At 38.2% G+C, this 26,681-nt stretch overlaps 2 protein-coding genes across 3 annotated transcripts in view; one reads left to right on the plus strand and one right to left on the minus strand.

The window, feature by feature from the left end:
* The first annotated feature begins 40 nt into the window (after nt 1-40).
* Nucleotides 41-20,530, plus strand: paqr6 (progestin and adipoQ receptor family member VI). Of its 2 annotated transcripts, XM_044034018.1 has the most exons (9): nt 41-197; nt 803-1,222; nt 13,242-13,513; nt 13,739-13,866; nt 15,539-15,744; nt 17,171-17,297; nt 17,989-18,085; nt 18,371-18,515; nt 20,032-20,530. In XM_044034018.1, the coding sequence occupies exons 2-9, from the start codon at nt 1,162-1,164 to the stop codon at nt 20,283-20,285; spliced, it is 1,290 nt and encodes a 429-aa protein (XP_043889953.1). In that variant the 5' UTR covers nt 41-197; nt 803-1,161; the 3' UTR covers nt 20,286-20,530. The 2 variants fall into 2 exon arrangements, with proteins under 2 accessions (XP_043889953.1, XP_043889954.1); XM_044034019.1 differs by lacking the exons at nt 41-197; nt 803-1,222 and adding an exon at nt 5,308-5,450.
* Nucleotides 20,531-22,770: 2,240 nt separating this feature from the next.
* Nucleotides 22,771-26,681, minus strand: part of ptpn23a (protein tyrosine phosphatase, non-receptor type 23, a) — a 19,793-nt gene continuing 15,882 nt past the window's right edge. Inside the window, exon 24 of the mRNA XM_044034136.1 lies at nt 22,771-22,783. Within this exon, the coding sequence (XP_043890071.1) occupies nt 22,771-22,783 (13 nt within the window). The remainder of the gene's footprint in view (nt 22,784-26,681) is intronic.

Consider the following 26,681-nt stretch of genomic DNA (forward strand, 5'->3'; position numbering starts at 1 on the left):
ATTTCTGTGCCGTTTCTGTTTGTTCATCACACAAATATCCGTTTACTCCCCACGTACTTGAGTTTAAAACACACAGCAATCATATCAATGTTTCCATACACACACAGCTTATGTTATTATGTGACTTTTTCAGGGACGAAAATCCAGAAGTTCATCAGTCCTGGGTTCTCAAAGTTCTTTTAATGGAAACAAGGAAGGTGAATTAAGATAGTGTTTTTTGTAATTTCTTAATTGAAGATTTGATGTAAACCAGGGGTCTCAAACTGACCTGGGGGCCACTGAGTGTCTAGTCTGGTCAGGAGGGGCCGATAAAGTGAGGGAAAAAAATCCCCCAACATAACGATATTTGTGATGATATACTGTGACTTTATATCAAGAGGAGGGCTGCATTAAATTCCAGGCCACAAGGGGCCTGCGGACCACCAGGGGGTTAGGCAAGTGCCAGTGGTGTCCTGCGGCCGCAAGTACAACCAGGGGCCTGCGGGCCGCGGGTTTGAGACCTGGTGTAAACATTTAATAAATAGATAATATGTTCATGTGCAGTGCCGTGCCATGGCGAGCTGGGACCATAGTGGAAAAGGGCCATTAGTGTCCAGTTTAACCCAATCAATGGGGATTGGTTACTTTGTCCAGCCTCCAGTCAATAAACCCATGTAAATGTCACAAACTGGAGCTTTAGTGTTAAAAAAAAAACTTTAAAAAACATGATACATATAAAGTTTCAGCTGCAGCTCCTGCATCTTTAATCCTTGTGCGACGTGAACCTGTTCAACCCCCTTGAGTCTTTGTTTCTCTGCTTCAGCTCTGAAACCAGGATCTCTTGTGTTCCTCTCTGTCCCCGTGGCCTCGTGCCCAACACTAACCGAGCACACACAGAATAGCCAATCCTCTGGCAGCAGGATCAGTGCCACCCTGACTCACTGGAGACGCAGGGCACTTGTACCGGGTATGGTGGGGGTGGGGATGGGAAACCTCACTGACCCTCGCTGACGACGGTCCCTCTTTCTGGAAGCCCGTGAAGCGGTGAGGCTGCAGGGAGCTCGGAGAGGACGGATGTAAAGGCTGCGGCGGGGACACGATGAAGGCTTCAAACATACAAACCCCCATCATTTTGTAAACGCGTGTCCCAGGGAGTGAAAAGTGTCTCATCTGTTGGAGGCCATGTCCATGCAGGGGTCGGTGCTCGCTGTGGGGAAATGTCTCGCCTGTTTGGAGTTCATGCGTAAGTAACTTTGTCTTGTTTTTCTTTTCAGGAATTATGTTTATGCTTTTGTAATTGTGTGGGGATATTAATGTAAATGCATGCTGTGCTGCTGCTGCTGATGGTGATGATGTCAGAGCTGCTGCTCCCCTCTCTGCCTCGTCTCCCCGTCATGACAAACGAGCTCTGTGTCTTTGCCTCATACAAGAGAGGAAAGTGTACGGAAAGCCAACAGTGTCACAATCACTCATCTCTCTTGTCTCATAACTATAAATGATATATTATATTTTATATATCTCTTTGCATATATATATATGTATATATATTTTTACTTTTTGATTTAAAATAATAAATACTAATTTAACTTTTAGAACTTTTATATTGCACAACTTTAACTTTGTATCTTTACCCTAACCTCAATTTTGTTACTCATAATTTCGACTTTATGTCTCAAAACCAACGTTTTATTTCTTCAGTGTGACTTTATCTTGTAACCTAAGACTTTTTTTTGATTATGCCTCATAGATATGACCGTGTGTCACGATCTCACTTTTTATCTACAGTGTTTTTGTCTTTCTATCTCATAATTTGGACTTTTTTATCTTGTCATTTTGACACTGTAAATCAAGATTAGGGCTTTTTAACTCCTAAATATAACCTCATATCTCTGTCTTGCTTTTTAATCTCCCGTCAATTTGACTACACGTGTCATGATTATGACTTTTTATCTCACATTACTGACATTGTTAAAGCCCACATAGACCGGAAGCTCCAATTAACGCTGCGTTTGTGTGTGTGTATCTGCGTCATTACCTCGTTTATGAAACCCTAAAGTTTCAGAACAAACAGTTCAGCCACTGCTGAGAAAATAGTGTTGTATTGTTTTCCTGGGCTCTGCGAAGCGGATCGGCACTTCCTTAATTTGATGTCGTCATCAGAAATCCTCACCACTGTAGCGCCTCCTGTCCGGGCACATCCGGTTGCGTACATTCAACCGCAGAAGAAGAAGAACTACTCTCGTTGTAGCTGCTGAGATGCAGAGCATCCACCGTGCCAGAGGTGGAGCTGTGTATCCGAGAGCTGGCCTATCTATTACGTCACTTCCAGGTACCTGGCCAATCACAGGACTCGTTGGCTGGCCAATCACAACACAGTCCACGTTCTGGGGGTGTGGTTTTGGTCTGAAACAGCGTGGCTGACGAGAGCGTCAGTGAGGAGATATTTTGATCGGCTCGTTTGCAGCGACTAGGAGGTTTTTAATCATGAAAACAAGTTCATATATGTAAGTAGACCTCCATAACTAACATATATGTGTGATACAAGCATTCGATGTCACCTTTAATAACAATTGTGATTTTTCTATCTCGTAAAATATGACCTTGTAGTTCCATCTCGCCTTCTCATCTCTTTCAATCTCAAAATGATGACTTTTTATAGCGTCATTTTGACATCGTAAATAACAATTGTACATTTTAGTCTCATAAATATGACGTTGTCTCTCTTCAGTTTGACTTTCGAACTCATAAACAGGACTTTTTATCTCGCAATTTAAACTGAGAATAAATGTTCTAATTCTTTTTTTGCTGTAAACACACTTGGCCTTCCATACAAGCCTCGGGCCTTGGGGTGCGACAGGGTTTCGACATCAGAGGGTCCAGCAGTGTTTTCATTGAATTTCTGCAGGAATGTGCAGAGGGAGTGAGGGAGGGAGGGAGGGAGGGGGAAGGAAGAGCTTGGTACAACAGGGAGACTGGGGAAGAAAAACACAAAGAAGAAGAATGAGGTAATTTTGTTGCGTGTGGGGGGGAAATACAGTATATTTACTTTCTTTTTTAGCTTCTTGCACGAGTCACTTCATTCAAGTTGTGTAAGAATCTGCTGCTGTTTCTCAGTCAGTCAGAGATGTGACGTTACACAAACCCTGGATGACTCTTCCTCTTTCTAAGAATTGTTGTGTTTTACAGTTAAACCCTCCTCCTCTTCCATCTCCTCCCAGACTAAGTCCCTCCCAACTCCAAGCGAGTCCAAAAACACATAATTCACAAACGCTGGTGAACATTACTTCACAAAATAATGATAAACACTTCCATGCAATGAGGGAGGATTCAACTTCTGGAGAAAAGCATCGTGGGAGAATTCTTACTATTTATTCAGTCACACGAGTGTTTAATTAAGTTGTGAGTCATTTTTTTCTCCTCCCTATTCAAAATAACATTATAATACAGAAATGACAGTAACAATGATCAGAATTGAAAATATTTTGTAATTTTATTCATAAATAGTTTGATAAGATCTGTATCCATATATATATATACATAAATACAATAAATTGTAATGTTATTTATTTGTTTTTATTTCGAATATAATATATAACAATGACAAATATGTTAGTATAATTATATAATGATGTGGCAGTTATATGGTAATGCTGACAATTCTGCCTCTTGTAAAGTATAACAGTATTATTATTACTATAGATAAAATAAATATAATTTATGTATGTTCACCATTATTGTTTCCTATTGACCTATTGTAACTGAAGGAGTAATTATTAATATTATTATGAGTATTATTATTATTATAAAATGTGAGTGTGCACATGAAATGTTTGTGCTTTTTTAAAAAAATAAATGCAGTGGTCCCACTGTTAAAAGATAACAAACTATCATGAGCCAAAGCACAATATAAATTATGACAAGAGCAATCATTTTTTTACCAACACACGTGCAATAAATTAGTTATGACTCTTATTTTATGCATGTCATTAAAATATCAGTCATCATCTAACCGCTTTATCCTCCACCAGAGGGTCGCGGGGGGTGCTGTGCCAATCTCAGCTACATAGAACATACAAACTCCATGCAGAAAGGCCCTTGTTCCAACCGGGGCTCGAACCCGGGTCTTCTCGTTGCAAGGCGAGAGTGCTAACCACTACATCACCGTGTGGCCTTTTTACTTATCTTATTCAATTTAATTAAATTCAATTAAATTCAATTAAATTCAATTCAATTCAATTTCATATAGAAGAAAAATAAAATATCCTTGACATAAAAAACAAACGGGAGTTTGATGGAGGAGAAAGTCGTGTTGACAGAAAACTGTAAGTTAGTTTTTCCTGCCTGCGCTGATCAAAACAGGATGTGTCTTTGTCTCTGGATTTGGCATCGGGACAAAGGCGTGCGTCCTCGTCCCCCCCTGTTTCGTGTGAACGAGGTCCACGCAGTCATGTGATCATGTGAGAGTGGACATCAGGAAAAAAAGGGCCGCGTCCTGTGACCTTGGGGAGATTTAGTCAAGAGGCTTCGTCACTTCTGTTAAATGAAGTGGAGTAAAAATAACTTCCACCATATGTGTGTGTGTGTGTGACGTCACTCTGTGGGTCACTGAGGTCATCACTGAGGTCATCACTGACTGGCTGGGCAGTTCCATTTCCAGTTTCATTTCCTCGCTGATTATGTTTTTTTGTTTCTTTTTGGTCGTTTTTCCTCTTTATTTGAAATATTGTCTCTTTAAGTGCGTCTGTGTGATAGTTTTTTATCCGTGTGTGTTGGTATTTCGCTCTTTTTTGGTGAGTTTGTCCGGCTTACTCCAAAGTTTCTTGAGGATTTTTTGGGGGGAACTTTTGCCATGAGAGGAAGTGGCTAAAATTGCGTTCAATGCTTATTTTGCATTTTTTTTTTCTATCGCGTCCAAGTCGCACATAGTTGTGCTCTCATGATTCCAAACACATTTCTAAGGTACTTCCAGTAGCTCCGCCCACCCAGAAGTCAGCCATTTTGGAAAAACAAAAATAGCTAGTGGTGTCAAACTTGGTCCATATGTTCTAGAAAAGTTAATGACTTAAAAAAAGTTATTTTAATAGGGACTAAAATACTGCATTTGGTGTTTTTTATCATTTTGTAATAACAAAACACAAACAACAACAATTTTATAAAAAAATAATAATTCTGTTTTAACTCAGCTTTCACCGATGAAATCGTCTTCTGACGTCTTCTGGTCATGTGACCAGCGAGTCAACGCTACAAAAGGCTCGTGTTGTTGTTGTTGTTGCGTTTGTCCACGTGAGCAGCGACGAGGAAAAGGGGCGGTAGAGGCAGGACAGAGACACAGACTGAGACACAGCTGAGACACAGAGAGAGAGAGACACGGGGACGAGGGGAGGACGACGCTGACCGAGTCTGCCTTTAACCGTTCGTGTTTAAAGACACCGTGGAGGAGAACATCCGCCTCCTCATGTCGGAGGGTCGCGGTAAGTGGATACATTTGAATCAAAGCGGCGCGCGTTTCATGTTTGTAGCCTCAAAGTGAGAGAAAGGGAGAGAGCGCTGGTGTTCTTGTTCCCTCCTGTGTGAGGACTTGTGTTGTTATTATGGGAATTCCTGCACACACACACATTGAGAGACACAGAATCTCAGTCATTGTGGGAATAATAGGCTGCATGTGATTACTGTGATTTTTTTTCCTGCTTCACTGTTGCTCTGGAGACATTTTGCAGGGCCGTGTGTGTGTGTTTGGCTAGAATCTGTTACCACGTGTGTTTTTATTAGAGAATGTTTCAAAATGAATGAAACATTTAGGCAGGGTTCTATGGCCAGATGCATAATCCTGACATTAAAAGAGTTTCAACAAATGTGATCATCAATTAATCAGTTTGATGGTTGTTGTTTTGTTAAATAATTGAAACAAACTTTCTGCTTTATCAGCTTCTTGAATGTGAATGTTTTCTGGTGACGTAAAAAAGTAAAGGCTGATTCTTCTCACATCTTTAAGCTTCTAAAAGTAGACGGAAAACACTTTTCAAATTTGTTTTGTTCACAAATTTGAAACTATTCAGTTGTCATAATTTCTTTGCTCATGGAGCAAAGAAACATTGTCTGACCTTAATCAAACAGAAGTGCTGGAGTAGACGTCAGTTGATATATATGATACAATTTACAAAGGTAATATTTGTTTTCGGCCAGATTGTTGCTTGTGACCTCCACAGCATTTGAATTAAAACTGGTTTCTGTTTGTTCCCATGTGTTTGTCAAAGGCTGGAACCAGACTACAGATCAGACTGTTGGTTTATGCAGATGATCCTGCATGGTTGAATAACAACATTTGAATAAAAACAAAAAGGAACAACAGAGTAAGGGAGATATATCGCCATCGTGCAATATGATGCGTATCTTAGACCATGTAACGCGTATTGTAACGTGGACCATGTAACACATATCGTAGACCATGTACCGCGTATCGATCGTAGGCCATGTAACGCATACCGTATCGTTTTACCATGTAACACGTATCATATCGTATCGTAGACCATGTAACGCATACCGTATCGTTTTACCATGTAACACGTATCATATCGTGGACTGTGTAACATATACCGTATCATAGACCATGTTACACATATCATAGACCGTGTAACACATGCATTTCATACCGACGCTTGAAATGTCTACATTTTGATCCACTGGATCCAGACGACTTTCTGGATCTGTATAGAACTTAACCGGTTTATAGTGTTTACCATCTTACACAAGCATGACATTCATTCTGATCTGTTATTATGTCGCTGAGATATACATGTCTGAACCTGTTAAATGGGACTGCGTTGAGGCCTTGTTAAATTTAAATTGCAGCCAAATCCTGATGATGGTGTGTCTAGTCCTGCATTTGCTTATTATAACAAATTGGATTATTTGAGTTGTATGTGATGCACCAGTGGGTAGATTATTACCAAACTGTAATGTGGGTGATCACCTACCTGTCAGAAAATAAAAAGGTGTGTGTGTGTGTGTAATACATTTTATAAAGAACCCCTGAGATGACACTTCTTTAGCCACTTGAGACAAAGTGAAGTTTTGCAGTATTTAGCTGTATTAATAAGATTTTGTTTACATTATGTACTTTAATTTTCACCACTGCTGTAGTGTGACAGGATCCTTGGAAGTTGGGACATTGTTTTAAGGTCAGTATAGGAAACGTATCTACATAGAGAGATAGAAAAGTTTAATTTTTGCTGTTCACAGCGGCAACAGTGTCTGTTATCTTGTTTATGTGCTTCCATGTTTCCAGGCTTATTTTTGTTGCTCTTTAACCCTAAAGTGGGTAATTTTGTTCAAATCCCACAAGGAATAATAAAAACAAGATCAGGGCTTCTCTGGAACTGATGATGATGTTCTCAAATGTCTTGTTTTGTCCACGAAATTTGATTTTTGTTTTTCTTATATGGAGCAAAGAAAATGGTGATATATATGAAACCGATTAATCGATTATCAAAATTGTTGTCATTCAGTAAACGAACAACAAAAAGTTATGTGTAGTTTTATTTAAATAAATTGATTAAATGAGATTTAGTTTTTGACGTCCAAGTTAATCATCCTCTTCTTCCTCTCGCACTGGTGTAGTGAAATTAGCGGGAGATGAAGCGGGAGATGAAGTCAGTCTAATTATTATTATTTTTACTATTATGATTATTGTCATTTAATTTATTATAATTTTGTATCATTATTTGTTCAATTTTCAACACACTTTGGTAACAATTCCTCCGCTCCGATCGCATACAGTGATAAGTGATACCACCAGAGGAAGCTTGCGTACCACTGGTGGTACACGCACCATAGTTTGAGAACCATGGGGACCAAGTGATTGACTGACATGATTTTCCCTAACCGAGGGAAAAAAACAAATGACAGTCTGAATAGTTTTGCTTTCCTCTTCACTGATGTTTGAGGCGAACAGGTGAACGTAGCATGTTCAGACATGTGTTCGAGGTGTTCAGCCGGTAGTAAAGTGTGTGTGTGTGTGTGGGGGGACAAAATGGTCACAGAATAAAAATGAGACGTTCTGTGCGTGTTTGAACAGAGGAATCAGACGTTGTCACACAGTGCAGGGTCCGTGTGGGCAACGCGCTCTGTCTGTGCATACTGCACAGCCTTCTTATTGTCAGCCTCGGGGCCAATAAAGACGTCCATTGAGAAAGTTCACATGGCGACATCACACGCAAGGGTAAGGAATTTCAGAAGCAAGAGGAGAAGAAAGAGGAAGGAAGTTTTGTTTGAGTAAAGTCCAGAATTGAGACAGGGTTTTCAGGTTTCAGGTGCTTTCAGCAGCAGTTTGGACGTGATCTTCAGCTTCTCGTGGTTTTGTGGTCGCTGTTGGATTCACGTAAGCAGTAGTAGGAAACATTCGGAACGTCATTTAGAATAAATTGTTATTCTCCCCGAGTTTGCGGAATGTAATTTGTCAACAAATGCATACCGGGCTTTTTACACTTCAGGAAAGAAACCAACAAAACAAAAAAAGGACTTTAGCACCAGAGGTGGGACAAGTGTCAATCCAATCCAACTTTATTCATAAAGCACTTGAAACAAAGTGCTGTACATCAGCGATAAACAAAACAAATACAATTTTACAAACATACATGAAAGTATAAAAACAACCCAAATCTACAAGTCTTACAATAAAACTATAAAAAAAAGAGAAAAAAACCAATGTCTCATACTGGGTCAAAAGCCAAACAATAAAAATGGGTTTTAAGGAAGAAGCAGCTCAGAGCGGTAAGGTGGGGCTAAGATAATTTAAGGATTTAAAAACTAATAAAAGAATATTAAAATCAGTTATTTTATAATGCATGTAAAAAAAAAAAAAAGTTTTGAAATGGTGTTCTAAATAACCTCACGTTTTAGGCCTTCCAAAAATTCAAGATCCATTAAAAAACAGATCCTAATCCTAAACAATCCTAAAAATGTAGGTTAATCTCCAACAATTACTAGGAAAAATGGCTAAAATCTCAATATTTAACAGAGGACTAATACTTCATAATTGAAATCATAACAAAGGGTTTGATGAAATGTTATTGTTAACATGTGAACATGTGTTTTCGTGGAGAGACGATGGACACACGCTTTAAACTTCCTTCATTTTTCAGTTACTACACGTTTAAAGTTGCCTCGGCCTCCTGGTCTTCAGACAAGTCGTGACTCATCCGTCAAGTTTTCGCACAACGACCTTGGACCGACAGGCAGGAGTGAGGGGAGGGAGTGTTTTTCTGGCCTGTGCGTGGTTGAGTGATGCTACATATCAATGCTGTAACATCATGAGTTTGTGGATCCTTTGTCAAGTGTGTTTCATGAAGTTCATGATTTTCCACAGAGCTTTGTGAGATGTGAGATTTGTTTTTTTTTTTCTTTACTGAAGGATCAGCGTGATGTGCTGATGTTTTCTGCACATCGGACGAATCCCATTTATCTTCATTTGTGTCTTTTAAATCAAATGTAGAGCGTGTAGAACTTGGTCACACAGTTACGTTAATGGAGCAGGGACAGTGTGAAAGGACACACTGACATACTTTCAGGGTCTGTGTGGAGATTATAGATTTTCTTGGTACGATTATTGTCAGAGAATTAATCACGATAATACGATTATTATGCATTCATTGATTTCATAACACTGAATGTGTAAAATCACATGAACACATTTCCTACCAATTCAAGGGAGCGCCAAGAACAAATCAGGGAGTGCACAGAACAAGTGTATTTTTAAACAATAATAATAATAACAATAAAATACAATATTTTTGAATGATTAAATCGCTATTTTTGTTGTTATATTGACACAAATCTATGCTTGTGCATGTTTTCTACTGTAGGATAGTGTGTGTTTGTGTGTGAGTGAGTGACGGGAGCCTCATACCAGTCCAGTGTCAGTCGCCGGAACGTTTTATACCGTCACAGCTCAGATGTGCACAAAGCTCACTCTGTCAGTGATCAGGCCGCGCGGCCTGCAGCTGGGCTGCAACGAGTTAGTGATCGACTCTTGTTGTTGTCGCACTGACGGGGAGGAGCCTCCTCTAGGTTTGAGCTGTAATAACCCAGTCAGGCCAGTTAAACTGTCTGTATTAGCTTTTAATGTTTGAAAATGGTTAAATACCCTTAAACAGATGAAACGTCTGAGATAATATGACCAACAATGCCTTTGTTTGTTTACATTGTTCACATTCACATACAGACAAGTTTGTATGTCGGCGGGTTTGTGTCATAGTGGTGGAATGAAATATGATTGAAGGACTTGGTATCAGTACAGATTTTTCTGAATTGATTCAATACCGATTTTGATTTCCAGTGCATGTAGATATTTCAGGTTCCATGACAATTTTGCTTGGTTATGAAAGAGATATTCACAGAAAACAATGCTGCCAATACCACAAAATTTAAAGTTTAATCATTAAGAATCTAAATGTTTACAATAGGAATGGACCCATTAATGGTTACATTAATGCTTTTTGAACTTTTTTGAGTTCAAAATATGCAGCATAGAAGCACATCAGACAATTTGAAAAAAGTAGTTACCAAGTTGTCCAGCAGAGGGCAACAATGATGTTATGTTGTTTTGTGGTGGGAATTTGCTATATGCACAACTTCCGCCATATATAAGCCAGTCCCTTAACTTCTGGTCAGTTGTTGCTATTAGCAACTGGGACTTTGTAAGGTTAACGTTAGCGATTACGACTTCCAATATCGATCAACAGTGATGTTCTCGCAAGATTTGTGCAGACGACACAGGAAATGGCAAATTACTGTGTTATGGCGTACACAGTAGTATTAGTGATGATAATTATAATAATACTACACAGTAGGGCTGCAACTAATGATTATTTTTAGAATCCAGTAATCTGTGGATTATTTCCTCGATTAATTGAGTATTCTTTTGTTTGCATTCAGAGACTGGAAAATATTCACATTCAGAGATTTGAAAATCTTCATATTCTGAGATTAGAAAACATTGGCTTTCAGAGATCCGAAAATATTCACATTCAGAGATCAGAAAATATTCACATTCCGAGATTAGAAAATATTCACATTCCGAGATTACAAAATGTTCGCATTCAGAGATTAGAAAACGTTGGCATTCAGAGATTAGAAAATATTCACATTCCAACATTAGAAAATGTTCACATTCCGAGATTACAAAATGTTCGCATTCAGAGATTAGAACGTTTTTCCACCAATTTGAGTCAAGAGAGACGTTAAGTTTACATGACATTAGGGGAAATAAATAAACCCAGTCTTTTGAAATACACAAACATTTTTGTCTGACTGAAATGCACAAAAGTACAGTTTTACGCTTGCGCTCTGTCGCAGGCAAATGCAGCGTGACAATAGCAGGCATTCTTCAAATTTAAATCCCAAGAGCAGCCACAATAGGAGATTGTTATCAGTGTCAGCTCCAGACCTCACACTACGAGACTACTGTCATGAGACTGATGTAACATTTTCCCTGCGATTGTTGTTGCTGCTGCAGTTTTAATGTGGAACACAGATAGATCTGGGACACATGCTGACCCTGGTATTCTACTGGAGATATACAGTAAATCTGCAAATCTACAGGACTGTACCAAAAAGTCATGTATTTTATTTTCTGTGGATATTTGCAAACAATAGTAATATGTGCTTTACTGTGTTGTTTATTCAGTAAAATAAACACAAATGACAATGTACTAGTGCTGTGCAATTATCTGAAACAATTACAAAAACAAGGAAAAAAAGTCAAAATGTATGAGATTAAAATTCGGAATTATAATATAAAAGTCGAAATTATGGAATAAAAAGATCAAGGCTAAGTTTTACCTCTTGTGTGTAAAGTCGGACTCAGCATAATCTATTTCTGGTTAATTCAGCAGCGTGTTCATTGTTTATTTCTCATTTAGTTTAGAATAATTCGATTTTTTTGCCTGATCAGTTTACAGTTTGTGTAATGTTTGTTTTCCAGAATTCAATGAAAACTTGTTAAATCTTCGATTTTGTGCGTTTTTTTTCTCTGTGTGTGTGCACGTTTCTTGTTATGTGTGTCTATTTAAGAATACTCTATGCCCGGCATTAAATACCTTCAACAATATTTTCTAGGGTAAGCGCTGGCTCAAATCAATTTTAACCCAAATGATGGTTAATATTATTTAGCAGCTCTAATATGTCTGTGAAAGGCTTCATCGTTGACAAAGACTCGCTGAATTTACTGTAATTGAGGCAGAAAGGTTAAGGACGAATGTGTACTACAAAAGGTTTTTATCCTTGCTTTTAAATAACCCTGTATTGTGTTCATAATGCAAAGGTTGCTGTATATAGGACACTTACTCCCACTAGTGTCAGTATCTTGGACCTTAACAATGGCTTCGACGGCCACACCTTCCTCCTCCCTTTGTGTTTGAACCTTGGTGTAATCCACACAGGCGGTTGTTGCTCCGGAGAAGAGGCCTCCAAACACAACTGAATAAAGATGCACCGTTTACAAGCAAGCAAGTAGAAATCGGCTCGCTGCTGTATTGACTAGTACAATGAATGTTTCTGTTTCTGCGCGCTCGTGTCAGAGTCGAAGCATCGTTGTGAGAAGCTCAACAAACCTGCATGGCTGTGCACGTGACTAATATTGTTGCCGTTGCCGTTTTAACCATCAGACTGTGTCATAAAACAAGGTGCAGCCGAGGTGCTTTAGGCAACGTGTGGAAGTCAGGTGACGGATGTGTTTGAAGACGATAAAATTGGCAGCTTTCATTTTAATGTCATTGCTTTCATCTTGCTTTGTAAACGTTAGAAGGCTCAGTGGTTTCTCAGGTAGTAGTTGCTTGTATGTAATTTATTTTCTTTGTAAAACTACAGCCACCCTTTGTAGTCAGAACTTGGGATTTCCGAGATCTTAGGCCTCTGGTTCCCAACTCGGAAACTCACCAACCCCCCTGCTTTCTCTTTGAACTGCTCTATGATTGGACCACACCCTCCTCTGGTGGGACATAGTCTGTGCAAGCTGCACACTCACACACACACACACCCAAGTGGAGATGCAGAGTATCGTTCTTATTGAATTATTGAACAATAATTCCTATTGTGCCTCCATCCTTTTTGCTGTCTCGTCACTTGAACCATGGGAATTCTGGTAATGTCTACATCGGAACTACCAATAGCTCTTGAAGCTAAAACCTCAGAGACCCTTAGATGACCTTGGACCGCAGGAGGTTTATAATGTAAGGTAACAACTGTGTGTGTCTGTGTCTTTTCAGTGTTACCAGTGTGGCAGGGGATCAGGGCCAGTAGTGGCATTGGAGATGGATGGAGCCAGGGCTTGGGCCGATGCTTGCGATGGGAGCCCAGCAGCCCAGGACAAGGCCCTCGGATGCCAGTGTTTGACTATCCTGTCTGGTTGGTCCTCTGCCGCAGAGGACGCGCCAGGCTCAGGGAGGTCTGTCAAAGAGGGAGGGGTGTCATCCGGCTGCCCGCAGATATCCTCCGCTTCAAACTTCCCCAGCTGTATGACAACCATCAGATCCCCAAGGTAAGGAAGGATTTACTGTAGACCCTCTCTGCAATGTTTACTGGCTCGCAATCTCTGTTCCAGTTCACCCCAAAGGTGCTCGATGGAGATGAGGTCAGGTCTCTGTGGGAACCAAATTTTGGTCAAACCACGTCTTTACAGTCCTTGCTTTCCCACAAATTTGGAAGTCCTCAAAGAGTTTTCTCCAGTGTCATTATTGATGTGTATTGTCTGGTTGGTCCTCAGGTGTTCAGAGAGGACAGCATCATCTCCGGATACCGTCATCCCAAGAGCTCAGCGCTGGACTGTGTCCTCAGCAGCTTTCACATGAACAACGAGACGATGAACATCTGGACCCACTTCCTTCCAACATGGTGTGTTTGTGGTGACGTGTTTGAACGTTTGGCAAATGTTGACGTGTTTTGAAGTTCCCAAAAACCATCTCCTCAAATGTCTCTGGAGCTCCAGGAAGAACACGGAGCTTTTGGTTGGTGGTTCTCTGAGCCTCTCTTGACCTTGATGGTTGTTGTCTTACTGATGCAGTTAAAGCTACTGTCAGTGATTTCTTGTTTTGCATCTTTCTCTGTCCACTTTTTATGTTACCTAGTGAATGCATTTGGGGAAAGGTGTGGTCATTTAATCACAGACAAACCCAACCTCTTGAGCAGAGAGGACCACCTTTTTGTGGAGTTCTGGCTTCTGATTAGATAATGGAATAGTTTCTCCCAGATTTGAGACTGATGCTGCGTTCCATTTACATCGGAAGTCAGAGCTTTGAGTTAACCGCGTTCCAGAGAGAAGTCCGGAAGAAGCCATAATGCAAACGTAGCCCAGGCTAGCCATTTTTAGCAATACCAGTTGATGCCAACCTCACATGGTATGTTTTGCACAAAAACAGTGTAGCAACATGTCCATCCATCCAGTGTCACAGGGGTGCTGTGTCAAAGGCAAGAGTGCTAACCACTACACCAACCGCGTGGCCCGTAGCAACATGTCCACAGATATAGATAAAACAGTAGTACGTGTACGACCGATTTACTGTGAAATTAATGCGACAGATGTGCTACTAACTTTAAAGACGCAGTGTTTGTATATGTGAGGTTGCTCCAATTTAGAAATCAGAATTCCAACTACAAATGGAATGCACCAAGAGAGACTCGTGCCACTGAGCAAGCACTGAAGGTGAGAGGAAGCTGTTGGATTTTAGAGCCATTTCACTCAGATTTTAACTGGCAGCAGCTTTTGCAGAGCTTAGCTTGGCAAAAACTCATTCAGAGTGAAATAAGTCAAACACATCGCTCCAATATTTCAGGAAAAAAAACTAAAAGTAAGCTACTGTCTAATGTTACCGTGCTTGGGAAGGCTGTGCTTTGATATGTGGAGTCCAGTAACTGAGCGGTGTTGTGTCAAAAATGGAAGTATTGTACTTGAGGAGTGTCTTTATTCAGAGGTTGAATGAAGAACGGGGTCAACACATGAGAAGAAAGCAAAACTTCAAACGCGGCTTCCAACAGTCATCAGGGTGCAAAATGGTGGACAATGATCAAAGATAGCGCTTTTTTATAGACTTGGCAAAGGCTGTCACCCAACTGAGCAGCCTTCCTTTGTCTTGTAGTTTGGGTTGTGTTTGTAAAAAATTATTAAAGCTACAATCAGTTTAAAGTCAAGGGATTTTAAAACAAAAGAGCAGTTAATGGCTTTGACTAGAAAAAAAAAATAAAAATCTGGCATTTGAGACAAATAACAATAACAAACTCGGGTGTTTTCTTTCAAAATACATGAGGAAAGGCCTGTTAAAGAACTTTGAGCTGTGATTATGGTCTTCAAAGTGTGATTGGGAACTTTGAACAGTAGAGGGCAGCATTGCATCTCTTGGCAAGTGACTCTTGCTGTTGCCGTCCTCCTCATTGTTGTCGTTTTGGAGTTTATATACAGCGTGCAAGCTTTACGTGCATGCTTTTATGTCGTCTTCTACATTTTGGTGTATTTCACATGTGTTTGCTGTGTTTCCATGTGGCCATTTTTCATCTCTCTGTGTGTTTCCAGGTATTTCCTGTGGCGTTTCTGTGTCCTCTGCTCTACGCTGAACTTCCTGACCGACAGCTACACCTGGCCGCTGCTGGTTTACATGGTGCTCATTTGCATTTACCCCTTCACCTCCAGCTGTGCACACACCTTCAGCACCATGTCCCCGGAGTCCCGCCACATCTGCTACTTCTTTGACTACGGAGCGCTCAGCCTCTACAGCCTCGGTAAGGTGTAGTTGCCATTAATAGTCATAACAGGTGCTGCAATCTAAATTCAGTGTAGTAGCGCAGTAACCTTTCAATATTTAAATGTTTTCAATGCATTTCTAAGTTATATCTTTTGCAGTTCTTATCCAAACACCACCGACATTGGCACCGCACACACCGGTGCCCTCAGAACAGTATACAAAATAAATAAACTGTATGTCATTTGCCTGGCAAATAACTTTGCATGTTATTCAAAACGTTGTCAAACCTATTTGTCTTTTGTATCGCTGCTGTAGTTGTGTAGGTGGACGTGTTCAGTCAGATTTTCATATAAATGTGTCCCCGCTCTTTGCCTCTTTTTGTGAAATGATTTAACCCGTAAGAGTTCCTTTAAAAAAAACTTACTAATTTGTTCCTAGTGGCAGAAAATGCCACCTTCCCTAAAACTGCTGTAAAAATATTATATATACTGTATATGTGTATATACAGTATATTTCGACTTTAAGTTAGTCAGTCTTATATATGTATATGTATATACAGTATGTATGTGTATGTATGTATGTATGTATGTATGTATGTATGTATGTGTATATATGTACTTTTAAAAGACTGACTAACTTAAAGTGGAAATATACTGTATGTGTATATATATATATATATATATATATATATATATATATATATTTATGTGTGTGTGTGTGTGTGTGTGTGTGTGTGTATATATATATATATATATATATATATATGTGTGTATATGTATGTATATATGTGTGTGTGTGTGTATGTATGTATGTGTCTATATATAATTATATTATTTTTTTCAATTTTAACCCTTTAAAGGCCAGTTTGTTTTCACAACTCGTTTGCTTTTTTTTTTTTAAAGATGAACTTTTCTAATATGGGAACATTTTTTTTATATATAATCTTTTTACAGCTGTTTTGGAGAAGGTGGCATTTTCTGCGGCTAGGAGCAAATAAGTACATTTTTGCATAGCGTAGCCATTTTAGGCTAATTTAAGGACCTGAGATGACAGTTCTAAAGTTTCGGATCCACTGATGTGTCATGGGAGATTTATGTTATGTAAATAATTCACTGTGTTTGTTTTCCACTTCAGATACTTTACTGTATATGTTGAAATGGTTTTAAAACCTATGCAGTTTCAAAGCCACATTGAAACACCTTCTTGTCTCACATCCACTAGAATTAAACATCATAACAATTAAGTCCTTACATACTTAATTATTTATCAAGTGTTGATTAAATGCCTTATATGCACTTTTCTCCTTATTCACCACCACCCACTCTGTGTAACCTTTTTCAAAGGTGACTTTCTTTAATTTAAAGTGACCCAAAACTTGATCCCTCTTTTATATTTCTTTAACCCTCTCGGGTCAAATCGCCCAACAGTGTGTTTATATATCTGCTCTGTGTTTGTGTTCTCAGGTTGTGCCATAAGCTACGGACACTACGTCATACCAGACTGCTGGGTGAACAGTTTCGTCCATCAACATTTCGTGCCCATCGCCGTTGGAAACGCGTTGTTTTGCACCAGTTTGTCCTGTTATTCCAGGTGCGTGAGTGTTTCGCTCAGGGCCCGCGGTGACGATGGTCCAGTGTTTAAGTTTAGGATTTAGAACTGAAACAAGCTTTTTTTTTTCAAGATTTCTGATTGTTTCAGCTTCTTAAATCTGGTTTCTTTACCCCATATTACAAAGAATTAATTAAAAACTGATTTTTGGTTTGTGGACGAAACGAGACGTTGGAGAACATTATGATTTCCAGGTTTGACAAACACTGATCGACATTTCTCAGCATTTTCTGACATTTTAGAGACCAAATGATTACTCGATTAATCGTGCAAATAATCGTTAGCTGACAGACAGACGACTTTATTAACCCCTTTGGGAGGTTCCCTCTGGGAAATTGCTGCAGCTCTATTAGGATTAAACCTAGTTAAGTTAAATATCTATTATTCATATTCAGACCCCTCAATAATCCACAACGATGAAGCGAAAATGTGTCATATTAGAATATCTTATTTTGATATTTTCTCTAATTTGACATCATTTTGTCAAATGGACAATAAAGCACAGCATGTATTTGGTGCTTGGACAGTGTGAGATTGACATCTAGTCAAATGTGCAGTTGAGCTTTTTATATCTTCCAAGTATGGTTACTTACTAAAAAAAAAGTGTTTTATTTAGGTAAAAATGTCTAAAATGACAGTCGATTGTAAATGATTACTGCGTCTGTGTCCACAGGTTCCTGGAGTTGCAGTTCCCAAAGAGGAGTAAAGTTATGAGGACCGTAGCGTTTATCGTCCCGTTTATATTCGACACGGCGCCTCTGTTTTACAGGGTGAGCGTCAGCACCGGTCGCACACAGCTTCACTGTTTTACAATTTACGTCCTCTCAGCTGCCGATCACAGATCCTCTGAACTTCTGCCCCTTTAAATCCCACTGTGAATTGTTTTGTTTCCATAAAGCCACAGGATTCTGTGTGTTTGTATTAATGGTTATTACACATAAACACTCAGGTTTGAACCCAGAAACTAAATTTCCTTTTCCCCCTAAAATCGTACCTAAATACAAACACTGTCGTCCATCAGTGTTTTTATTTTTTATCTGCTCATCTCTGTGTAGATTGTTCTGTGCTGTGGAGGAAACTGCGGCTCCAGCAGCGCCTTGTCCAGTCACTGTTACCACCTCCTCTTCGCCTTCCTCACCTGCTTCCTGTTTACCGCCCACCTCCCGGAGAGGCTTGCCCCGGGGCGATTCGACTACATCGGTACGTCCCGTTGAAATCTAACGCTTCCATTTGTTGCAACTGGCATATTCATTAAAACACGTATAACTTTCACATAACCTCCCTCCATGTGAGGTTGTGGATATTTTTCGTTTGCTTCTTCATCTTCTGCCGCACTGCCGTCCACAAAACAATGGCGCGTTGTTGTTTTGTTGTTGTTTGTTTTGGCAAAAGATTCACACGCGCCTCGTTGTCCGAGGACTGCGAGCTCAAACAAAAGAGAGGAGGACACCTCACTGTCGAGGCTAAAAACAGCTCAGTGACAGGAGCTGGGAGTAAATTATCAGTACATCGTCATACATTTGTAATTAAACCTTAAAACTGCGATTTAAGTGCAGTTCTCCACTCGTTTGCAATATTTGCTATTATTTTGGAATTTGGAATAAATATGAATCTGTGTATAAAGTTGTGAATTTTGCTGCTTTTCAAAGATGTAGGGGCTGTAATTCCCCAAAGTGTGGGCTGCTGCTGTCTGGTGGACAATGGAGGAACTGCAGACGAGCAGTTCACAAAATCAATATCACAGAGAAACTGATTATTTCAGATCAAATCTCAAATACACAATTATAGAACGGGGTCCAAAGATTTTAAGGATCTCTTTTTTGGAACGTTGACTAAATGAGTCTAAATGAATTTAGGAAGTTAGTCCTAGTTTTCTTTTGAATTCATTAGGTAATTCAACGTACTCACTGATGTCATCACATCATTTTATATATTTGATAAGATCAGAAATTTACATCAGCAAAGATAATAAACAAGATTTTTTTTTTTACATTTTCTGACATTTTGTGTACCCAACAACTAATCAAATAATAAAACAAAACATATCCAGATACATAGATTATAAAATAATAGTTTAGTTTTATTTTATGGTCATTTTCCCCTCATTTATCAGCTGTCATTCATTCACTACATGTATTCGGTCGACAATTTATGGTCATTTTCGTAATCTATTTATCTGGATTTCATTTTTTATTGTTATTTGATGAGTTTTTTGGTCCATAAAATTAAAAGAAAATGTTGATGCACAAACTAAATAATTCCGTTGAAGTGAGTTCTTTGTTAAATGAAAAAAAGGAAAATATTCACATTAAAAAGGCTTTCAAAAATTCAGAGGTGACGTTATAATTATCAAATAAAAATAAACAAACTGAATGATCCTATTATGTATATTCACATTTCAATGTATTCTTATGTATAAATAAAAAAAAAAGTAGATTTAGCAGGTACATTTTGTTTTTCTAGTCCATTTAAAGCTGCTTTACACTGCAGTTTCTGCCATTCACTCATTCATATGTCGTGAATTTTCTTTGAATCCGTCATACCCATTCACACAGCCATCAGGAGCAAGTGTCTTTGCCCACGGACACATCGTCACGTAGACAAGTTGAGCCGGGAATCGAACCCTTCACCTTCTATTTGAAAGACGCCTCACTCGACCGCTTGCCCACAGAATCATAAAAAGCTGAGTCGAGTCTGTTTGTCTCCCCTCACACAGGCCACAGTCACCAGCTCTTCCACGTCAGCGCCGTGGTGGGAACCCACTTCCAGATGGAGGGCGTGATCGCCGACATGATGTCACGGCGGGCGTGGCTGGTGGGCCACGGAGCCACGCCCTCCTTCCTGAGCACCATCGGCGTGCTCGTCGTCAGCTTCGCCCTCAACCTGGGCGTCATCGGTATCTTCAGCGCGCCGCTGCTGTGGAAGCCCGACCAGTCGCACGCTGCGGCGCGTGAGCGCAAGGAGCAGTGACGGCATGCGCGCGCGCGTTTCACAGCGACAGGCACAAAATGGCCGCTTCACTGTCCAGATGAAAAGGTTTGGGCTGTTTAACAGTTTACAGTAGATGTCGTTTAACAGGCACTCTGTGCCCAAACAGTTTACTAACAAAGTTACACAAGCGAGGTTTGTGTGTTTGCTGGGAAGCTGAAGACCCGCTCTCTCGTATTAAAGGGGTAGTTCAGGGTGTTTTGTAAAACAAAAACAGAAACATGTTTACTGCTTTATCTCATTGTTAAGAAAGTGTTGTTTGTGTCACTTTACAAACTGCTCCCTCCTCTGCACCTGGAGTCCATTGACAAAAACAGTGTTTAATTTTAAAAAAAATCTTTAGCCGATTTTGTTTTAAAAGAAAACGCACATTTATGTCACAATAGTGGAAGTTACTTCACGGAGTTGAGCTGTAGGTGGCGCAGAAGTTCTGGTGACCACCGAAGGATAAGAAGATGCAACGTTTCCGTCGATCATCGTATTGATACGTGGAAAACGTGGAAGTTTCTAAACGTACTTTATTGACTGCACTTTTCCCCTTTTTGTTCAACAACCTTTTTTCTCTCAGCTTCAAGTGAAAGCAATATTTTTAAAACCTTTTCAAATTCTCTTGAGTTTCCCATTCTGTGCAAATCACAAGTGTCCCTTAGATAAATCCTGACAAAGGCTTTCAACCACCAAAAGAACACACCTGTGTTCTGGGAAGAAGATAAGTGCTGTTTTTGTCACTGGTGCATGGAAGTAAAGTGTTTTTCAAAGTGTTTCCACCTGGAAAACCATAGTCTAATAGCAAAGTAAAGCAAGGGAATATAGTTTTTAACTGTGTCAGTATGTAGCACACTCTAATATCCCACACTGTCCCTTTATTTAAGGTTGAAAAACATAATCTGTTAATATTTAACGGTCCCCTCTTTAAGTCTGGAAAAGGCTGTGGGTTGTATGAAGCCGGAGGAAACACACAAACACGCCTCTCCTCGTAGATTGAGATTAGACTATAACGTCAAAAAAAAAACTGGAAACATTAAGAGTCCCAGCGAGTGGGGGATTCACGTCAAAGTGGACGAGTGGGGAAAAAAAGAAGAGGATTTAACGATGAAAAATAATCCGTGTGTGAATCGTTGTCGTTGAGTTTAAAACAGCGACAGCGACGATTCTGGTTCAGTATGATGCAGATTGAATCGTTGCCTCTTCTTCTCTTAGTCCACGTTATTGATTCTGTTCTGCACCGACTGGAATTGATTTTCAGGCCAGAGCCGTTCTCTCTTTTTCTCTCTTTTCTTTTTTCTCTTTTCTTCTAATTGCCTGCCTAATTATGAACTGCACAATCTGCTCCAACAGGGAAGGAAAAGAGATAAAGTTACAGTGCGGTGGTGATTATTAAAAGGCAGGAACCCTTTTTTTTCAATATAAATATTTATACAAATATATATGTACTGTATATATAACTTGGTTTCCATGGCAGCATTGCAGTGGCCTCATGCCAGCAAGTCACTTTGTCACCTTTTTCCTTCTTTCTGCTCCTTCTTCAGAACGTATTATTCTGAACAACTGGCGGTTACTGGCGGTAAGTGACAGTTACTGGCGGTTAGTGACGGTTACTGTGAAATTACACTTTGAAGAAAGGAAGAAAATTAAATTCGACACATTTCAAATGAGAAACAGTGAAGGTAGAGAATTGGATTCTTGTGATGTTGCAGAACTTATACAGTTAGAAAATGGGCAGCAACACTCCTTTTTATATGTGTATATATGTATGTGTATGTATATATATATATATATATATATATATATATATATATATATATATATATATATATACACATATGTGTAAATATGTATATAAATATGTGTATATACACATGTGTATACATATAGATACACACACATATATACATATATGTATATATATATGTGTGTGTATATATACACACATATATACACACACATATATATACACATATGTGTGTATATATATATATATATATATATATATATATATATATATATATATATATATATATATATATATATATATATATACATATGTATGTATATATTTATATATGTATATATATACATATGTGTATATATGTGTGTATGTATATATATATATGTGTGTATGTATATATATATATGTATGTATGTATATATACATATATACATACATACATACATACATATGTGTATATATATATATATATATATATATATACACACACATATGTATATATATGTGTATACATATACATATATACGTATACATGTTGTATTGTTCCATGGAGGCTGCTGTTAACATTCACCACGCACATAATAGCTACTATATTTATAGAATTTTATGGTATTTATTGCATATTTTAGGTGCAGACGTGGGATAAAGGATTTAGAGTAGTATAGCTGAGGTGACTGGTTAATTCTTAACTTGGTTAATGACTCAAACTGGCAATGGCAAGTTATTTTTGACCATGATTTAGCCAAAAAATCTGCAGGAAAACACATTTAAAAAAAAAATTAATTCCAGCACTAATCTAATTATTTTGAGGTTTATGTTATGAATGAGGGTCTTTATCAGAGAAGAAGGTTTAGTCAAATAATTATTCAGTAGAGTTCAGCTATTTTTATTGATCTTTTCAATCAGTTTGCAGAAACAAAAATTGTTATTCATAATTTTCAAGATTTAATCCAGAAAATGAACAAACCTCAAAATAATGTTTTGTTATTCAGTTTTAATGCTTTATTTCTGTTAATTGGAGCAAAGAAAACTATAAAAAAGACATTTAAGACGCTGTTTTTTAATCAAATAAAAAAGCAACAAAGATATTTGGGTACTACTGTAATATAAGGCTGTTTATATCAATGGTTCATTATTAGGTTATTAACACTTTATAAGTAAGTCTTGTCACATAGTTTGATCAAATCATTGTGTTAAAATTTGACATCTTTAGTAGTTTATTAATATTTATTTAACCAAATTTATAACCTTTATAATAAACTATTTATAGCTCCCTTTTAAAGAATAGTTTCAAATCATTTCCAATTTCATAATGTTGTTTATGTACTTAAATAAAATAAATATTAAATGGTCAAAGATAACTTTGTTATATGGAAGAGAATTAGGGTCAAGTTTTTGGGGGAAAACAAAAGCTGGAATTCTGATATCAAAGTCAAAACTTTGAGAAGAAAGTCAGAATTCTGGCTTTTTTCTTCTCAGATTTCTGACTTTGTCATTTAAATTGAAGTCATATTTCAGTGACTTTGTAAGAAATATGGAGTTGCGAGAATGTCAAAGTTCTGAGATTAAAGTCACAATTGTGAGAGGAAAAGTTGGATTTTTGAACTCGGAATAATTTTTTTTCTCAGAATTTTGACTTTTTGCTAAAGTTAATTTCAAGTCATATTTCAGTGACTTGTTTTCAGAATTCTGAGTTGGGTTTTTGTAATCTAAGAATTTCGCCTTTTTTTTCTCAGATTTCAGAATTTTTTTGTCATATTTAAATTCAAGTGGTATTTTAGTGACTTTTTGTAAGAATTCTGGCGCTTTTGTCTCAGAATTTTGAGCGATTAATGTCAGAATTCTGAGGGGAAATAATTGGAATTTTCAATCTCAGAATTCCGGCTTTTCCTCCCAGAATTTTGACATTTTTTCAAATTTAATTTTAAAGTCATATTTTCAGTGACCTCTCAGGATTTTTTCATATTTCAGAATTCTGAGTTGTTTTTCCCCCAGAATTGTGAGAATCTCAAGTCTCAGATTAAAGTTGTAGAGACTAAAGACTAAAGTTGTTTTTTCTCAGATTTTTGACATATTTAAATTCAAGTCATATTTCAGTGAGTTGTTTTTGAGAGAGAGAATCTCAAAAGTCTCAGATTAAAGTCACAAGTCTGAGGAAATAAATCGGAATTTTAATCTCAGAATTCTCAGAATTTTGACTTTTTGCCGCATTTCATTTTACGTCACATTTCAGTGACTTGTTCTCAGGATTCTGAGTTTTTTTTTTTTGTTTTGTTTTTCAGAATTGTAAGACTCAAAATTCTGAGGGAAAAAGTCTGAATTTTAATCGTAGAATTAATTTACTTTGTCATGTTTCAGTTTTTCACTTTTTTTTCCCTCAGAATTCCAGTTCATTTTGTATTTAAAATAATGTTCACATGTGGCCCTAATCCTCTCCTGTGTTTATAACACTGTGTACAGTCTGAAGTGTGAGTGAGTGCCACAGATTTCACTAATAGTCACGTTACTGCCTGTTAAAGGCCCTTATGTATGGAAAAAAAAAAGATATATTAAAGCTCTTAGTGGCACAGCACAAATGTACATGTAATTACACTATTAACACACACTCACTCACACACACATGGACTATGATGTTAGTGCTTTTAATCAGAGGGTAAATGCATGTGATGTAGTGGGAATGAGGTGAGTTACAGGTCCATCATGTCGGACGCTGTGGTGGAAACGTTGGTCACAGAGTGAATGTGTAGCGCACACACACACACACACACACACACACACACACACACACACACACACAGAGTTTAGAACGAGGGCATTGTTTTAAGACACAGTTTAAAAGTCACGTCACTCGTTTACGATGCGGTGTTTCAGCCTCAGTGTGGTTTTCACCGACACTCGTGTCGTCGTCTCGCCAGCTCCTGCCGAGCGCCAATCGATTACCCCCCACACCCCACACACCCCACCCCACCGTCATCGTCTTACAGCGTTCATTCCATTCTTGGAATCGCATCATTTCTGGCCTCTGATGTGGTTCACGTTTATCGACCCAAACTAGTTTGGAACGTCTTTGTTGTTTTGGGCTTGTTTTTTTTTTTTTTATTGTTATTATTTGAATCATTATTTTTGTCATCTTATCTGTTTGCTTATACTTTGCCTTTTATTTATTTTTTATTTTCACCAAATTGCCAATTACAAAATCCAGACCAGATTGCTGTGAAGTCTTTGTCCTGAAAATGATGCAGGTTGTTATTATCAGGAAAACCACACTTTTCTTTCTGTCCTTGTCGTCGTCGTCTTCTTCTTTTTTAATCCAGGGTATTGAAGGATGTTTGAGAAATGGAAAAAGCAGAGACAAAGTGAACCATTCATTTTGTGCCTTTTTTTTTTTATGCAATTTTTCACTTGAGAAAATACTCTTATTCTTTCTTGTCCTTACAAAAAAAACAACCCGCTCTTAAATTGTGTAAATACTTATTTGCTCTTGTATAATGTGTCGTTTGCCACCTTGTACTAGAACTTTGTAATAAATGAAGCCTTTTATAAACAGAGCAGTTGTCACTGGACTCATTTGAAGTGATTTTATATTTATGTTTAATGGTGATCAGTCAATACAGAGTGATTTTTTTTTTTATTATCAATTCATCTGATTGAATATCGCTGTGTTTTAAAAACAATTTTTGCCTTGTTTTGTTATGTTTTCTGGCAAAAACAAGTATCAGTGGCTGATTCTTTTTATTCTTTTAAAGATACTGGCACCAGAAATGTTTAAAAATCATCATCATTATGATGTAAAATAGAAAATCAACTTGTTACTGTTTCATTATTAAATGCATGGATTTCAAACTTATGTCCATATGCAGCCATGCACAAAATGTAAACATTTGACTGTAATTGATGAAATTGGCAGAGTACACAGTAGAGCAACACCAGCCTGAGTCTGAGCAGTGTGTGTGAGTGACCAGCAGAGGGCAGAGCAGTACAGTACAAGTGTGTCCAGCACTGCTCATCCCCTTTTATATAAAAAATCTGATATTAATATTGCTGCTATGGCCGATATCTGCCGATATCTATGTTTTTTTTTTTTAAAAAAGTTTCTGAGATAATAAAAGTTTGTACAGAATGAAAATCATGCAAGCTGAATTTCTGAGATGATAAAAGTTTGTACAGAATGCTGAATTTTTTTAATGTCTTCCTTTATTTTCAAAACATGTTTTACCTCCAAATAACAAGGTCACATAAGACACAAGTAACCAACTAGTAAGTAAAGAAACTAAATTAAAGTACAGTTTAACTCCCTCAACTCACTAAACTCCTGTGAGAAAGTTTGGATCATAAATTACAAACATGAACATAAATACAAATAATACCCTGCCAAAGTTACTGTAACCGAGATAAGGGCGTCTATACTGGGTACGTAAATAAAGTCAACAACCCTTCCTCCCGGCAACAACAACCGCGCCACTTCCCTTCACAATAAAACTACACAACTCTCAAATATGAGAAACAATACCTGAAAAATCTGAAAAATCGCCCACACCGCTGACATTCTCTCTCCTCAACACACACACACACACACACACATCTTGTGCTGCGCTTGCGTCACTGACGCTGTCATATGCCCAAACAAATGCCGCATGGCCTCCCCTTCC

This window comes from Solea senegalensis, linkage group LG9 (assembly GCF_019176455.1).
Source record: "Solea senegalensis isolate Sse05_10M linkage group LG9, IFAPA_SoseM_1, whole genome shotgun sequence".
In the NCBI taxonomy this organism is placed as follows: domain Eukaryota; kingdom Metazoa; phylum Chordata; class Actinopteri; order Pleuronectiformes; family Soleidae; genus Solea; species Solea senegalensis.

Excerpts from the sequence above, each read along its gene's own strand:
- paqr6 (XM_044034018.1), top strand. The coding sequence starts at position 1,162 with ATGTCCATGCAGGGGTCGGTGCTCGCTGTGGGGAAATGTCTCGCCTGT. Across the intron at positions 18,086-18,370 it reads CGGCGCCTCTGTTTTACAGG|ATTGTTCTGTGCTGTGGAGG; the intron begins GTGAGCGTCAGC and ends ATCTCTGTGTAG. Across the intron at positions 18,516-20,031 it reads GGGGCGATTCGACTACATCG|GCCACAGTCACCAGCTCTTC; the intron begins GTACGTCCCGTT and ends CCCCTCACACAG.